The sequence below is a fragment of the Copidosoma floridanum genome, unplaced genomic scaffold (assembly GCF_036245765.1).
Source record: "Copidosoma floridanum isolate Cflo_tuat_1 unplaced genomic scaffold, Cflo_Japanese_pri ptg000004l, whole genome shotgun sequence".
Lineage (NCBI taxonomy): Eukaryota > Metazoa > Arthropoda > Insecta > Hymenoptera > Encyrtidae > Copidosoma > Copidosoma floridanum.
In genome coordinates, this window is record NW_028321881.1 from 29,381,674 (window position 1) to 29,399,193 (window position 17,520).

The window sequence follows — 17,520 nt, forward strand, 5'->3', positions numbered from 1 at the left end:
TACTAATATTTTAATATTATTTTTTTAATTTCCGCGTGTCTTTGGCAATGCCCCTTTACTGCTGTGCTGTCTGCTTGACGGAACATTCTAGAATATATATATATATATATATATACGATCTAGGGAAAAAGTCTCGATATTGAATCCGCCTAACCCAACGCTGTTTCGTACGTACGGCACTGAAGTTGAAGCACGAGTAGAATGCAGTGCTCTCGAAAGTGGCATCCAAAGTAGTGCGAAATTCAAATTGGCTATATGAAGCAAAACGCAAAAACCCACATAAGTCAACAGAATTTCTAACATAATAAATAAATAAGCCCCAAGCTTTTAAACCCAATAACTCAATGCTATTTAACCCAGCAACCTAAAACGCCTACTGGCAACTTTAAAATATAATGCTTTAAATAATAACAAAAGCACCAATCACCACAAAACTCGGGGTGCTCACTGGTTGCTTTGTTAATTAATATAATAAATTCAAAGACACGAGCGCCAATCATGACACAACCCGGGGCGCTTACTGGCCCTTAACTTTTTTTAGAAATAATTTCGTGTTTTAAAAAAATAACCGGATGACACTTTGTAACAATGCAGTAGAAGCGATTTCTAACCTTTCGTCTATTTGAACTAATGCTCCACATTTATTGAGAGCCAAGATATAGGGCGATAAAAAAAAATTCTTTTACGCTTGTTAACCAAACCAAATTACAGTTAAGAGAAGAGACGTAAAGTGTATTAAACAATTTTTCCTAGCTGAAACGTACGGGCTGATTTGAAACACGAAATTTAAAAAAGAAAAAAATTGTTGAAAAACCCCAATTGTTTTTTTTAATAACTCTGTGTTTTAAATCAGCCAGTACGCTTCGGCTGGCAAAAATTGTGTGGTATATGTAAGGTGTAACCTTTTTGTTTATTGTAACTTGGTTCGGTTAACAAGAAAAAAAAATTTTTTTTATCGCTCCATATCTTGGTTCTCGATGCATGGGGAGTATATTAGTTTCAATGGACGAAAGGTTAAAAATCGCTTGTACTGCAATGTTACAAAGCGTCATACGGTTACTTTGCTGATGCTCTAATACGCATCATTGCTCTAACTAATACAGTTCGCTTCCTCAATTCTATTATCTCTATGATAATTACGCATCATTGCTCTAACTATGAGTGTTTTCCGCAATCGTCACCAGCAAGTAATTGAAGGTTGCGCTCTACGCTACCATCAGGTCGGTAAGTCAACTACCTTGAATTAACTGGCGCTCTGTTCCGTAATCTGGCCAGTTAAAATAGCAGACGACAGTCAACAGCGATAAAATCTTTACTTTTTTCTTGACTTTCACGTCGTTTGCTGTTTTAACTGGCCAGATTACGAAAAATAGCCCCAGTTTAATTCAAGGTAGTTGACTAACTGACCTGACAGTAACTAAGAGTGCAAATTTAAATTACTTGGTGGTGACGATTGCGGCAAACACCCCAAGCAGCGTTACCACGACGACCTACGTAACTTTACAGCCTCTGATTTTATCATTCTGGTAAAGAGAGCACGGTGTAAGATGTACGTGAAGTTTTGTGTAGTAATTAAAGAAATTACTACTAAGTAATGCCATATGGTCGATTTTATTAAACCATATGAATATCTCTATTTTTGGAGGTCGACTTTTGAGTAAAAAATAGATTGTAAACTTGCCGCAAACAGCACAAACTACGTCAACTTTTTGTTATCTATCTGTAAGATTAGTTGCGGCTGGTTTGTAATTATCAAAGTGACTTTGCTGTAAATAGCAATAGTTATTTGGATCAGCGCCATCTAGCGGTCTTTATTTTTTGGCCAAAAGTGGCTCCTAAAATTCTCAATCAGAGCATTCAGGATTAGAGCCATTTAGTCAATTATAAACCAGCCGCAACTCATGATGAAGCTATAAAATGAAAAAATAACGATACATGTGTTTTTGGCGGCAAGTTAACAATCTATTTTCTACCAAAATTAGACCTCCTTTGTGGGTGTAATCCGCAATCGCCGCCAGCAGTTACATATGTACGACGTGACAACGTTGCGTGGTTGGGGGCGCTACTGTCGATTTACTGGTGATGTGATCCGCAATCTCACCCAGCAGTAAAGCAGACGACGTCGGTCTACTAGCTCTTTTTCGTGACATTTTCTGATTGTAAACAAAGCAAAGCAGACGACAGAATGTCGGAAAATGTCACGAAAAAGAGCAAGTATAGACGGACGTCGTCTGCTTTACTGCTGGTGAGATTGCGGATCACATCATCAGTAAATCGACAGTAGCGCCCCCAACCACGCAACGTTGTCACGTCGTACATATGTAACTGCTGGCGGCGATTGCGGATTCCACCCATGCATTTATACTTTTAAAGATGAATTTTTTAGTAAAAAATAGATTGTTGACTTGCCGCCAAGAACACATGTGTCGTTATTTTTTTATTTTATAGCTTCATCATGAGTTGCGGCTGGATTATAATTGACTAAATGGCTCTAATCCTGAATGCTCTGGTTGAGAATTTTAGGAGCCACTTTTGGCCAAAAAATAAAGACCGCTAGGTGGCGCTGATCCAAATAATTATTACTTCTTATATTAGAGCCATTTAATCAATTATAAACCAGCCGCAACGAATCTTATCGATAGATAATAAAAAGTTAACATTCTTTGTGCTACTTGCGGCAAGTTTAGAATATGTCTTTTACCTGTAAATGGACCCTAAAAAGTATAAATATTCCACTTATCTTATACGGCTTATAAAATCTACCATATTTACAAAATTAAAATGCTTTAGACCTTCTATCATTAACTCGCGGAAGCACAGCCCTTTAACTTTCTAGTTTAAATAAACAGCTAACTTATATAATATGTACATGCCAAGATTTGTTACAGAAATCTTGAACAATGATTAAATAGATACGTAAAGAAATAAGTCCAAAAGAGACAACTAAACAAAAAAAGTTTAAAAAAGATGTTCAGTGACACAAGAAGAGTCTCCTAAAAATGGAGCGTTGGATCTTACTTAATTTAAATTGCTTTACAATTTATCTTTTACCTAAAAATCGACCTTCAAAACTATCAATATTCTACTTATCTTATATGGCTCATAAAATCGACAATATTTATAAAATTACAATACTTTTGACCTTTTACCATTAACTAATGATAGAACAGCCCTTTAACTTTAGATTTCCAATAAACAGATAACATATAATATGGACATAACAAAATTTGTGTTACAGAAATCGTAAATCACGATCAAATATTCACGTAAATTAATCAGTCGAAAAGAGACAACTGAAGAAAAAAGGTCTTAAAAAGAAGCAGCCACACGAAGAGTCTCCTAGAAATGGGGCATCGGATCTCACTAATTGAAAAATACATTTGTTACAGAGATGTAAATTTTAAGTGTTATAAGTAAACAAAGAACCGGCAGTGGATATTCAGACCCCTCCGTTTCGTGTCCGTGTAGAAGAATGTTCGAGATTACGAAGAAAAAGACCACTTCCGTCATCTTCCGTACAGATAATTTATCTAGCATGTAAAGGCCTGTTTCCGTTTCTGCCCGTGACAAAACGGAACAAAAATTCGAGTTCCGTAGGAGTACGTAAGTGCTCGCCAAACAATAATAATCCCGTAAATTACCGTATGCCCGTCGCTGTCCGTCAAGGTACGGGGGATAAATAAATCCCGTAAATTACCGTATGCCCGTGGCAGTGGCTGTCCTTCAAGGTACGGGGAATAAATTAATCCCGTTAATTACCGTATGCTCGTAGCTGTCCGTCAAGGTACGGGGAATAAATAAATCCCGTAAATTACCGTATGCTCGTGGCTGTCCGTCAAGGTACGGGGGATAAATATAATTGTATCGTTATATTTGTCCCTGGGGTTCGTTTGCCCTCTCTCTTGCACCTGTGCATTCAAACGGTTTGCAGATACCTGTTGACGTTGCGTCTGAACGCAGCCTAAGTCCGCGGTTACATGGGGAGGAAATAACCAGCGGAACGTCACAGCGGAACCACTAAGCTCACGAAAGTGAGAGACATCAGAGTATTTTTACTCTTCCGCTGTGACGTTTTGCTGGCTATATCCGCCCCATATAACCGCGGCCTAATAGACCGATAGAAAATCCCCTGAAATAAAAAGTTGATGCTCGAAGGGTCGTTTTTGATATTATACGTAATTCAATGCGTAGATTACGATAAAAACACTTAGAACATTGAAAACTCTCTTGGGAGCCGTAAAAACAGCGTTTAAAACTTATTTTGCTAATATCTCGTAAACGGTTGAAGATCGAACGAAAATAAAAATACCAGCGGGTAGAGCGGAAAATTTCCTACCGATTTGGTATTTTACTTTTGTTCGGTCTCGCTGAAAATTTCGAGGTAAAAATTATTGAAGGTATTTTTTCCTCAATGCTATAGGAGAAAGTGAGACAGGAGATACACTGTATGTCGAAGCAGATCAGCCGGAGAGTCGTGGAGAAGGGGGAGAGGATCAGAGCTATATAGCTATACCTATATATGTATGCTTGAGGCGTTTTTAGATCGACTGACGGCCGAAATTTGATTTTTGGCTTTTCAGTCAGAAAATTTCCTTACGATTGCATTGATAACGGAAAAAAAATTGTTCCCCCCAAATTTTTTTTTTTACGTTTTCAACAATTCTGTATCAAAGGAACATAATCAATTTTTTTTTTTTTTTTTTTTTTTTTTTTTTTTTTTTTTTAATTATATTTGCTTATCGCTATGAATTAATTATTTAAAAAATTACCCTGAAATTGTTGCGTGCACGTGTACTATAGCTTACAAAACTGTAATAAAAGAAATAGTATGTAAAACTGTTTTATTTATTAACAAATTAATTTGTAACAAAAATATATGTAACATAAATACACTATATCAATTGGACTTTATTTTATTCAAACGTTACCGTCTAACGAGATTAAAGGTATATATAACGACTCCGACTATATTCATCAGCGTATATATCTATATACATGCGAGGAGCAGCCGACGATCGTTGGAGCACACAACTACACTTATTCCCGCGCTCTCTGTCTCAAAATAAAAATACCAGCGTGTAGAGCGGAAAATTTCCTACAGATTTGGTATTTTACTTTTGTTCGGTCTCGCTGAAAATTTCGAGGTAAAAATTATTGAAGGTATTTTTTCCTCAATGCTATAGGAGAAAGTGAGACAGGAGATACACTGTATGTCGAAGCCAATCAGCCGGAGAGTCGTGGAGAAGGGGGAGAGGATCAGAGCTATATAGCTATACCTATATATGTATGCTTGAGGCGTTTTTAGATCGACTGACGGCCGAAATTTGATTTTTGGCTTTTCAGTCAGAAAATTTCCTTACGATTGCATTGATAACGGAAAAAAAATTGTTCCCCCCAAATTTTTTTTTTTACGTTTTCAACAATTCTGTATCAAAGGAACATAATCAATTTTTTTTTTTTTTTTTTTTTTTTTTTTTTTTTTTTTTAATTATATTTGCTTATCGCTATGAATTAATTATTTAAAAAATTACCCTGAAATTGTTGCGTGCACGTGTACTATAGCTTACAAAACTGTAATAAAAGAAATAGTATGTAAAACTGTTTTATTTATTAACAAATTAATTTGTAACAAAAATATATGTAACATAAATACACTATATCAATTGGACTTTATTTTATTCAAACGTTACCGTCTAACGAGATTAAAAGTATATATAACGACTCCGACTATATTCATCAGCGTATATATCTATATACATGCGAGGAGCAGCCGACGATCGTTGAAGCACACAACTCTACACTTATTCCCGCGCTCTCTGTCTCACTTTCTCCTATAGCATTGAGGAAAAAATACCTTCAATAATTTTTACCTCGAAATTTTCAGCGAGACCGAACAAAAGTAAAATACCAAATCTGTAGGAAATTTTCCGCTCTACACGCTGGTATTTTTATTTTGAGACAGAGAGCGCGGGAATAAGTGTAGTTGTGTGCTCCAACGATCGTCGGCTGCTCCTCGCATGTATATAGATATATACGCTGATGAATATAGTCGGAGTCGTTATATATACCTTTAATCTCGTTAGACGGTAACGTTTGAATAAAATAAAGTCCAATTGATATAGTGTATTTATGTTACATATATTTTTGTTACAAATTAATTTGTTAATAAATAAAACAGTTTTACATACTATTTCTTTTATTACAGTTTTGTAAGCTATAGTACACGTGCACGCAACAATTTCAGGGTAATTTTTTAAATAATTAATTCATAGCGATAAGCAAATATAATTTAAAAAAAAAAAAAAAAAAAAAAAAAAAAATTGATTATGTTCCTTTGATACAGAATTGTTGAAAACGTAAAAAAAAAAAATTTGGGGGGAACAATTTTTTTTCCGTTATCAATGCAATCGTAAGGAAATTTTCTGACTGAAAAGCCAAAAATCAAATTTCGGCCGTCAGTCGATCTAAAAACGCCTCAAGCATACATATATAGGTATAGCTATATAGCTCTGATCCTCTCCCCCTTCTCCACGACTCTCCGGCTGATCTGCTTCGACATACAGTGTATCTCCTGTCTCACTTTCTCCTATAGCATTGAGGAAAAAATACCTTCAATAATTTTTACCTCGAAATTTTCAGCGAGACCGAACAAAAGTAAAATACCAAATCGGTAGGAAATTTTCCGCTCTACCCGCTGGTATTTTTATTTTCGTTCGATCTTCAACCGTTTACGAGATATTAGCAAAATAAGTTTTAAACGCTGTTTTTACGGCTCCCAAGAGAGTTTTCAATGTTCTAAGTGTTTTTATCGTAATCTACGCATTGAATTACGTATAATATCAAAAACGACCCTTCGAGCATCAACTTTTTATTTCAGGGGATTTTCTATCGGTCTACTAAGACTACATACTAAATGTAAAAGTGACAAGTGGCGCCACCCCTCTCTTATACCAACTTGCGTCTTGCACACATCGAATACCTACGCCGCCTACGCGTAGGGGCGTAGGCGCGTAGGGCGTAGGGCGTAGGTCCGGCAGCGTTGGCACAGAAAATTTCAACATGGCGGAAAAGTGGGCCCCCCACCACTCTCACACCAGAATGAGAGAAGTGGGGGGCCTACTTTTTTCCGAAGCTAACTTCAGAGCCTGCAGTTGCTGCCGAAAGTACCGTAGCGTCGTCTGCTACGACAACGGTTCTCAAATTGCGCATTGCATGAGTGCATGTCGCCGCGTCTTTCGGGTATAACTCGGCCGTCGACACACGGTGTTTGTATATTTTGTCAGCTGATCGTTGCATTAGTGCCCGGTCCTGTCCTGAGCCGGTGCTGATGACGAAGAAGTCTGGACCTTTTTTCTACATCGCGATCAAGCTGACAAGTCTGGCCTTTATCACTATGTCAAACGATGAGGTGAGCAAAAATACTGCTGTGAGTGCTAGCAGTTTGAAGCAGATCTGACGAGTAAACTGCATATTTCAGTTTTAAACCCAACAGCGTTTAGTGTATTGCAGTGCTTGTTTTTTTATTATCTTTTTGTATAGTTTTTTGTCTCTCTTAACTTTGTATATAAATCAAGCAGGACTTTAACGTGGGATTCCTGACAAACGAGTAATTCCCACAAGTTTCCGGTCACAAAGTTGTGATTTACTTTTCCTGCAATCAAATCAACCAAAACAAAAAAAAAACCTGATCAAGAAGCAAGAGGTTACAACTTCAATTATTGGTTCTATCAAGCACAATTTTGGAGGATAATAGCAATTTTCATTGTAACAAAGAAGAAGTTATTTAACTGAAAAGGATACATCTTGAATCAGATACAGTCACTAATTTAAAGAATAAATGTCTGAGTGAAGAACAATTAAGGGCTGATGAAGTTTGACAAGAAAATGTACCTGAATCTCTGAAATCATCGAATGGCTGTGAATCTCCAGTTGCTCCAGAGGCTGTAGTAAAGGGTTTTTTAAATATTTATTGTTCACAATGGAGGGACAGGCAACAGTCACTCAACGCTCTCATGAAAACTTGGTGCAATGTAATGCTGATAGTACAGTTAATAATGAAAATGAAGTTCAAACTTGCTCAAAGTTAACAAGTGCGCAGCTCATCATATTCCAAACATACAATACAAATGTGTTTGATGGTCTACAATTATTCAAATGAAGTGAATTACGAAGGTTTAGGAATTGCATGAAGCTGTAAATGTGACCTGGGTACCTCCAGTCCAGCAGCTCACCAACTTTCCAATTTTGGATTTCAGTTTTGGTACTCTAATGCCAGTTTGTATTTGTATTCTCTCAATCTGGAGCAGCCAGGTTATGATATATAACTAAAGACCAGTGTGCCAAGTGATCAATGATTTGTATTTTTTTTTATGTATACCTATAATATTCATGGTCTTGAGAAATTTAACACAATGATTGTAATGAAGGTTAAGGAGTTGCATGAAGCTGTAAATGTGACCTGGTCACCTCTAGTCCAGCAGCCCACCAACTTTCCAATTTTGCTTGGATGCAGGAACAGCTGCTCAGCAGTTGGATGTCAGTTTTAGTCCTGTAATGTCAGTTTGGATTTGTATTCTCTCAATCAATACCAGTGTGCCAAGTTATCAAAGGTTTTTCCCTTTTTGTTATTTATATATACTTAAAATATTCATAGTGTTGATAAATTTAATACAATAATTATAATTACCATCAAATTGTCATACGATTATTGTGGGAGCTGGTGGAACGAATCCAGATGGCATTATTGTGAGTTGCTGTAATTATGGAAAAATGAAGATTTACTCTGCTGACAAGATGTTTGAGAACGACAGCAACTATTTGATTAGCGGTTCCGACAAACACGAAGGTCCTGTGAGAGCTCTGGACTTTCATCCATTTCAGTCTCACTTTCTAGCTACTGGTGCGAAAGATAGTGAAATTTACAGTTTGCATCTCAATTGAACAAATGTGCCTGTGTCTCCTGGTTCCAAAAAAATTTACCAGCTAAGGATGTACAAGATAAATTATGGAATAAAGAAGGTACGTTTACTTGGCAACTTTTTTTTTACGCACTCATAATATTGACAGTAAAGCATTTTTTTTTTATAGTGCAAAACATTCTTGCTTCAATATTTTCACAGCGTTTTGCCATTTAGGATCTGAAAATGAATGATATGGTAAGACTCACTGGTGCCAATTTAAGAGCCTCTATAATCATTATCATCATAAATTTTAACGTAACTATTTTGTATCATTATTGTATATGTAGTCACACAGCTTCAGAAGAGGATCAAACTTCAATTATTGCACAGTGGGATTCGAGATTTGCAATCTCTCCGTGAAAAACATTCCAATGCCGTCGAAGGGAAGAGATGTCCATCGCCTGGAATCCTTGTGATTCCAATTTTCTCTGTTATAGAAAACACAATACAATTCTCTCTTGGAATATTTTGCCATACCAGTACGTGGTAGTTACATTTTTCTTGTAAATCTTCGTCCCTATGGATGCTTAAACGTACCTGAACCTTGTAGCAAACATGTCAAAGACTCTAAAGATACTAAACTTCAAAGAAGCTGTTCAACGTTTTTAAATGAATAAAAATTTCGTGTATTTGGAGAAATTGTGCCCTTGTACATTATAAGATTGTAAGCATTAATAATTGGTACGGACAACATTGAACTTTGCATTTTTAATGTCTCATGCTGTACGAATACTTTCTAGTTATAAAACAACTAGTTTCATTGCATAGGTCCTTGTACATTATAAGTTAGTAAATATAAATAATAGGTACATACAACATTTCACTTTGTATTTTTAGTGTTTTATGCCATACGAATAGCCTTCTATTCATCATCGAATAGACCAATGATAGTTCTTTTAAAGATAGTCCCTGTAGGTGTAGATGTATATTTTATTCGAATAGCAATAGCTTTACTTTTATCTCTACAATTACTTATTAAACCTGGAAGTTATAAATAATTAATGTTTGCAGCACAAACAACTTAATGAAATCCTTGTAATGTCTTCGAAGCCAAATAAAGTATTTTTTATTTTAGTAGCAATTAACAGCATAAAAATGATCCGCTATTGTAATTTTTTTTTTTTTTACCAACAACATTTTAAGTTGAAAAAATAAAGATATTTTTAAAAGACAAGCCTTTTTCTGTTTGTTAAATAATAAAGGAAAAACTTATTACACTTGCGTCTGTACTCGCTCCTTTATTACTTACTGTCCTTTTTTACGTTATCTTTTTCATTTGTTTAATCCTTCAAGTAACCAGCTGTCAATCAATTTTTTTTTTTTTTTTTTTGGAGAATTTTTTGGTCTTAACCAGGATTCATATTCCACTGCTGATGATTGTACCAGATCATACAATTTACAGTAACGTATAAGTTATAGTGTCAACAATAGCTGTTTGAGTGATATAAAACAAAAAAATTTATACATCCATCCAAATATTCACTTGGTTGTACAATTTTTAAAATAAGATAAAGTATAATAATGTTTTAAATTATTATAAGTCATCGTCAGTGCTTACTCACCTTACATTCAACGTTTGATTCAACATTGATACTATAGGTGGGGTAGAAATTAGTTTAACTATTATTTGGAATTTTATCTTATTTTATTATATTCTGTCGTCTGCTTTGCTTTGTTTACAATCAGAAAATGTCACGAAAAAGAGCTAGTAGACCGACGTCGTCTGCTTTACTGCTGGGTGAGATTGCGGATCACATCACCAGTAAATCGACAGTAGCGCCCCCAACCACGCAACGTTGTCACGTCGTACATATGTAACTGCTGGCGGCGATTGCGGATTACACCCACAAAGGAGGTCTAATTTTGGTAAAAAATAGATTGTTGACTTGCCGCCAAGAACACATGTGTCGTTATTTTTTTATTTTATAGCTTCATCATGAGTTGCGGCTGGTTTATAATTGACTAAATGGCTCTAATCCTGAATGCTCTGATTGAGAATTTTAGGAGCCACTTTTGGCCAAAAAATAAAGACCGCTAGATGGCGCTGATCCAAATAACTATTGCTATTTACAGCAAAGTCACTTTGATAATTACAAACCAGCCGCAACTAATCTTACAGATAGATAACAAAAAGTTGACGTAGTTTGTGCTGTTTGCGGCAAGTTTACAATCTATTTTTTACTCAAAAGTCGACCTCCAAAAATAGAGATATTCATATGGTTTAATAAAATCGACCATATGGCATTACTTAGTAGTAATTTCTTTAATTACTACACAAAACTTCACGTACATCTTACACCGTGCTCTCTTTACCAGAATGATAAAATCAGAGGCTGTAAAGTTACGTAGGTCGTCGTGGTAACGCTGCTTGGGGTGTTTGCCGCAATCGTCACCACCAAGTAATTTAAATTTGCACTCTTAGTTACTGTCAGGTCAGTTAGTCAACTACCTTGAATTAAACTGGGGCTATTTTTCGTAATCTGGCCAGTTAAAACAGCAAACGACGTGAAAGTCAAGAAAAAAGTAAAGATTTTATCGCTGTTGACTGTCGTCTGCTATTTTAACTGGCCAGATTACGGAACAGAGCGCCAGTTAATTCAAGGTAGTTGACTTACCGACCTGATGGTAGCGTAGAGCGCAACCTTCAATTACTTGCTGGTGACGATTGCGGAAAACACCCTATATATGTGAACCATAGAGATATAACTTACAAGATGTATAACATTTCTATAGTTTCAACTGTATCTAGCGATATGTTTATGCCTGGATCCGTACCATATAACTATTTTTCTGTACATCGGCCTATGTTATAACATAGGCCTGTGAAGCAAAAAAAAGTTATGTGGTACGGCCCCTGATAGAGGTACAGTGCTTAATAATGTAAGGACCTTGTAGAACAATGATTTTTTTGAAGGTAATCTTCTAAAAGGAATAGCTCTACGATGTTCCGTAGTCGCAGCTGGTTTGGAGGCACCCTGTGGAAGCCTAAAAATCTTCATTCTCTGGATCACCTCAAGTAAAATAAGCAGTATTTTTGTATGACTTAATTTTCCAATTCATTTTCTATTACCTATTTTATCTTGTATCTAATTCATCACGATATACATCATTAGAAATGCGTTTTTCCTCTTACTTTATTTAAATATTTTTTTTCTAGATTCCTCTACAACTTGTTGTCCAAAAATCAAATAGTCAATGAAAATAACAAAGGTTTGCTGGTTGAAACTCTAAGATCTATTGCAGAAATATTGATTTGGGGTGATCAAAATGACAGTAGTGTTTTTGAGTGAGTTCTTTTATAAGCTTGCGCTTTGATCTTAGAGTTAATTTCAAATTCTATTTTAATGCAACATATTTCTTACAGTTTTTTCTTGGAAAAAAATATGTTATCTTTTTTTTTACGGATAATGAAACAAAAATGTGGAAGCTACGTGTGCGTTCAATTACTGCAAACACTTAACATTTTATTCGAAAATATTCGTAACGAAACGTCTTTATGTAAGTGTAGCTCAGTAATCATTGTGTCAAGCGAAATTTTCATTCAAAACGTTTTGTAATAATAACCTATTCCAGACTACCTCTTGAGTAACAATCATGTAAACAGCATAATAGTTCATAAATTTGATTTCAGCGATGAGGAAGTTATGGCTTATTATATAAGTTTCTTAAAGACACTGAGTTTGAAACTGAATGCACACACTATTCATTTTTTTTACAATGAGGTAAACAAGGTATTTCAGATTATAAATATTGTACCTCTGTCTCTTACATTCAGTTTTCACTGCATACAGTATATGTTTTTAACGCTTGTAATCAAAATCGCATTAAATTCTAACATTGTTATTAGTGCATGTTATTTTTTCGTTATGCCTTTTTTTAAATTTTATTTACATAAGTAATTTATCAATATCGCAGCCTTGTTCATTTCTGGTTACGTTGATAATTGTAGCAGAAAAAACCTCTTTTTTAAGTATAATTGTTATATCTAAAAATGATGATAATATGAGTTTTATTCGATATTAATTTTTTAAAGCACACAAACGATTTTCCACTGTACACGGAAGCTATCAAGTTCTTTAATCACACAGAAGGTATGGTTCGCATTGCGGTAAGAACATTAACATTAAATGTTTATCGTGTTGAAGATGCTTCGATGCTCAAATTTATTCGAGATAGAACTGCTGCTCCATATTTTAGCAATCTTGTTTGGTTTATTGGAAATCATATTCTTGAATTGGACACATGTGTCAGAAATGATGCCGAGTAAGTATTTTAGCTTCCCAAATGAATGTGCCCCTTAACATTTTGTTTGCCAATATCCTGATAGTTGGAAACAAAAAAGAAATAACTTTTAAAATCTTAGTCCTAAAATATTGCCTCATTTTATGAGGCCTACATGATTTGTTTCATATTATTAACTGTAGGAAATGAACTTACAAACAATTAAATAAGAGTTATTTATTAAAAGTTTTTTCACAATTTACAAAAAACCAATTATTTTTTGTTACCAATCAATTATTTGTTAATTCAATCTTTATTATATTTCAGTCACCAAAGTCAAAATAGATTGTCAGATCTAGTTGCAGAACATTTAGATCATTTACATTATTTAAATGATATTCTTTGTCTTGACATAGAAGACTTAAATAAAGTTTTGTCAGATCATTTATTGCACAAGTTACTTGTTCCCTTACATGTTTACTCATTGATGAGAAGAAAAGATATATTATATCAAAATCAAGTGAGTATTGTTCAGTAAATTCGTATTATTGTTAATTTATGTTTATTATTAAATATCTGTGTTAGAGAGAGCGAAAATTCGTCAGTACAGTGGTGGCACTGTTTCTTCTATCTCAAGTCTTTTTAATTGTTTCTCATGGACCCTTAATTAAAACACTTGCAGCTGTAATAATAAAGTCTAATGAGGATATTGTAAAAAATGGTACAACTAAGGTGCTAGAAGAATGTGACAATTGTATTAATAATAAAACTGTTGCTTTTTCACCACCTGAAAAAATTTTAGAGACATCTTTAGATGATTTAAATGAATTTCACAATGATTTCTCAAAACTGCAGTATGTCAAAGAGATAAAACAAAATAAGAATGAAGAAAGTACAAAGACTGATCATGAAACTGAATTTTCAAGTGAAAAATGTTTGGAGATCCAAAAAAATGACTTGCATATAACAGAAAACACGGTATCAACTGAAATTAATGCACTTTTCCATGCTGAACCTTGCTCTCTACAAAGTGAACTGGATAAATTTTGTACTGCAAGTGGAACAATAATGGAAATTAAATATTTAAGTGTTACCGATGAAGAAAAAGAACATAGATTAGCTCTTGAAAGTCCGCTTACATCGGATGTAGTTGATAAAATTTCTGACCAAGATTTACTATCCAGAAAACCTTTTCTTGAAACTATATTTGATTCCTTATATTGTACAGAAAATGATTATACCGCATTACTTGCTTTGTGCCTACTTTATGCTTTAACTAACAATAAGGTAAATAGTTTAATGGCATCATAATAAATACATCAACATAAACTTATACAGTATAATTGTGTCATTTTTTGTTACTGTCCTTATGATAATAATAATAATAATAATAATAATGATGATGATAATAAATTCTAGAATCTATGCACTGATGCATTAGGCATGGTCTTGACTCCTTTGAAAAAATCGGCAGAAGATTATTACAATCAAACATTAGTAGATAGAATCATTAGAATTATAAGTCTTAGCTGCCAAACAAGTAAGAATTGTTTTGCCCTTTGTTATTATTTATTAAAAGAGAGTGCATAGAAAATCAATGGAGTAAATACAATTTTTTAAATCAGATACGAAAGTACGGTTGGTTACTTTAGAGCTGTCAATAAAATTATTAGTGCAGTTGGTGATTTTTGAAAAAAAAAATTTATTACAAGACAGCCAATTAACAGCCATCAGAGTAGCAAGAGAACAAAGCACCGCAACTCTGCGTAATTTTTACAAGGTCAAGAAATGGAAAATTGGAATTGCTAAATTTCTAAATGCATGTTGCATGTTATTGAGAAATAGTTTTATTTCAACGTAAAAAGCAAATTTTGCAAGATAACTCATTTGTATTAATATATTTTGACAGAGTGAAGATATATTTTTGGATATGTTTGAAGATGAATTCATTAAAATCCAGAAAAAACCAATAAAAGTTGAATGGCTTATGATGGATAGTAATATTTTGCTACCTCCAACTGGCACTCCAATGACAGGCATTGAATTTAGCAAAAGACTACCTTGCGGAGAAGTAGTTAAATTATTTTTAATTTCAATAAACTCGAACAAAAAAACGTATATCATCTGCAAAAATAATAGATAATTAAATATGCTTTCAGGTTGAAAGGTCTCGCAGAGCTATACGCGTATTTTTATTACTACGCGGGCTATCATTAACATTGAACAATGAATTTGAAACTCAACTACCACTGACCAATTCAGGGACTTGCGTCCAAATTAATAATGTTCTAGATCTAAGTAAGTGCATAAAAATTCATCATATTATGGGATTTTTTTAATTTAATCAAACTACTTGTATGCCTGCCACCATAAATTGCCAGATAACAGCGACCTCATCGCATGTACGGTTGTCTGGAAAGATGGTCAAAAGCTTCGCCGTTTTATGGTTATTGACTTCATCCAACTGATATTGGTCGAGCCGGACTCGCGTAAACTTGGCTGGGGTGTTGCGAAGTTTGTTGGGTTCTTGCAGGATATCGAGGTAACAGGTGATAAGGATGACTCTCGATGTCTGCATTTGACGATCCACAAGCCTCTCAGCAGTGGAGCAACTAATCGTGTACCTTTGCTGTCTACCAAGTTCATATTCGATGACCATATTCGTTGTATGGCAGCCAAACAGAGGTATGATGAGAATATTCATCATCCATTGTCGTCTAGATTCTTTTATAAATTCTTGCAAACATATTACTCATGTCAATTATCGCAATATTTTATTATATAGACTAACTAAAGGAAGAATAAAGGCAAGGCAAAAAAAAATGAATCAAATAGCATGTCTTCTTGATATTCCGTCTGCAGCGCCTCATTTTTCTACACCATCAAACTATGCACGGATTGACTTATGCAATGACCGTGAGAAATATTTTTTTACATGATTATATATGTTTATTTTTTACAATATTTTATATATTCTTATGTAACAATATTTTTTATTTACAACCTCATCAAAAAAATATATCACATTATTTTGTGATTGCTACTATTAGTGATTTCACTTTTACGCTACTTACTAGATTACTGATTTAAGCAATAGAAATTCGTTGAATTCATCCTTGTTCATGAGAGTTGTCTACAAATTATTTTTTTTTAAAGTAAGTATATGCACGCACACATTATTTTAAGAATTCTAATTTTGATTACTTCAGGAAGCTCCAATGCCCTAGGGTCGAAAATCTGGGGATTCTACGATTCTTGTGGCGACAAAAAGTAAGTGTGGTTTTCGATAAAGAAATTATCAAGGATTATGGAAAAACAATTTTTTTTTATTCTATCTTGATGCGTTTTCGAGATACAAAACTCGAAATTACGAAAATTCGAATTTGACAATCAGATGCAGAAAAAGTGATTTTAATTGTAAAAATATCAGAATAAACTACTTAAATAGTGGGATCGAAGTAGCTAAAATGTCGGTAATGTTTCATAAAATTCAGACTAGCACGAAAAAAATATGTTCTAGAGATTCAAATAATGCCAATCGATTGTACTAAAAACGAACAAAAAATATTTTGCGTTAAGGCTTCAAAAAAAATAGCAAAAATTTTACAACATGGTTTTTAGCATCGGAAACGAACACTAAGCCTTAAAGTTAAAAAAAAATATAGCAGTATGCGTGGAAAAAAGACGAACAAAATAAGCTACGATCAATCCCGATTGACCCAGTGGTTCCCTGCAAAATGCATAAAACTTCGTTTTTTGAGCCAATATTCAAAAATCAATAACTCTCTTCTGCATAAAAATTAAGAGCTAAAATTTTGCAAAGATCGGATTTACAGTTTTTGCAAACCGCAGCTAAAATCAAAAAAAAAGGTACTTTGGCAATATGGCCTCAAAAAAGTTGTTTACCACGTTAGATGCAATTTTTTGCGGGATTATATTATTTAATACTTACTTTACAAGTTACTAAAGTAACAAAGTTTCTTGCTATGTGGATGTTGCTTAAGAAATGATAAACCTAATGAGTGTTTTTTGCGCACGGCAGGACGGCGCGTAAGGGGCAACGAGCCGCTGTAGCCACCGATGCATGAACCACGTCCACTCTGAAGTTCGACTCCGGTGTTATCGGCCGAGTACAGTCAAACTCCAAGCGCTCTTTAAAATAACACTATCTCGGGAACGAATAACCAATTCCCATACTCTAAAAAAATTTCATACTTTGGTAGATTATACAGTAAGTATTAAAGAATATGATCCCGCAAAAAAATTGCATCTAACGTTGTGAACAACTTTTTTTAGGCCATTTTGTTAAAGTACCTTTTTTTGCATTTAGCTACGGTTC

At 34.4% G+C, this 17,520-nt stretch overlaps 1 protein-coding gene and 1 long non-coding RNA gene across 6 annotated transcripts in view; both read left to right on the forward strand.

The window, feature by feature from the left end:
* Positions 1-8,700: 8,700 nt before the first annotated feature.
* LOC149375801 (uncharacterized) lies at positions 8,701-9,643 on the forward strand. Its single transcript, XR_016293493.1, has 3 exons — positions 8,701-9,018; positions 9,088-9,155; positions 9,248-9,643. It is a non-coding gene; the product is annotated as an uncharacterized LOC149375801 (long non-coding RNA).
* A 2,105-nt stretch (positions 9,644-11,748) lies between these two features.
* ema (C-type lectin domain containing ema) overlaps positions 11,749-17,520 on the forward strand; it is a 154,717-nt gene continuing 148,945 nt past the window's right edge. For 2 of the 5 annotated variants that reach the window (XM_089597432.1, XM_014353006.2), the window contains exons 1-13: positions 11,749-11,976; positions 12,118-12,246; positions 12,325-12,458; positions 12,534-12,691; positions 12,994-13,223; positions 13,509-13,701; positions 13,767-14,468; positions 14,601-14,721; positions 14,807-14,961; positions 15,091-15,252; positions 15,341-15,479; positions 15,563-15,866; positions 15,967-16,097. In XM_089597432.1, the coding sequence (XP_089453558.1) occupies positions 11,903-11,976; positions 12,118-12,246; positions 12,325-12,458; positions 12,534-12,691; positions 12,994-13,223; positions 13,509-13,701; positions 13,767-14,468; positions 14,601-14,721; positions 14,807-14,961; positions 15,091-15,252; positions 15,341-15,479; positions 15,563-15,866; positions 15,967-16,097 (2,632 nt within the window). In that variant the 5' untranslated portion in view covers positions 11,749-11,902. Of the gene's footprint in view, positions 11,997-12,117; positions 12,247-12,324; positions 12,459-12,533; positions 12,692-12,993; positions 13,224-13,508; positions 13,702-13,766; positions 14,469-14,600; positions 14,722-14,806; positions 14,962-15,090; positions 15,253-15,340; positions 15,480-15,562; positions 15,867-15,966; positions 16,098-17,520 lie in introns of all 5 variants that reach the window. The other 3 variants (XM_089597428.1, XM_089597424.1, XM_014353009.2) reach the window with 3 other exon arrangements.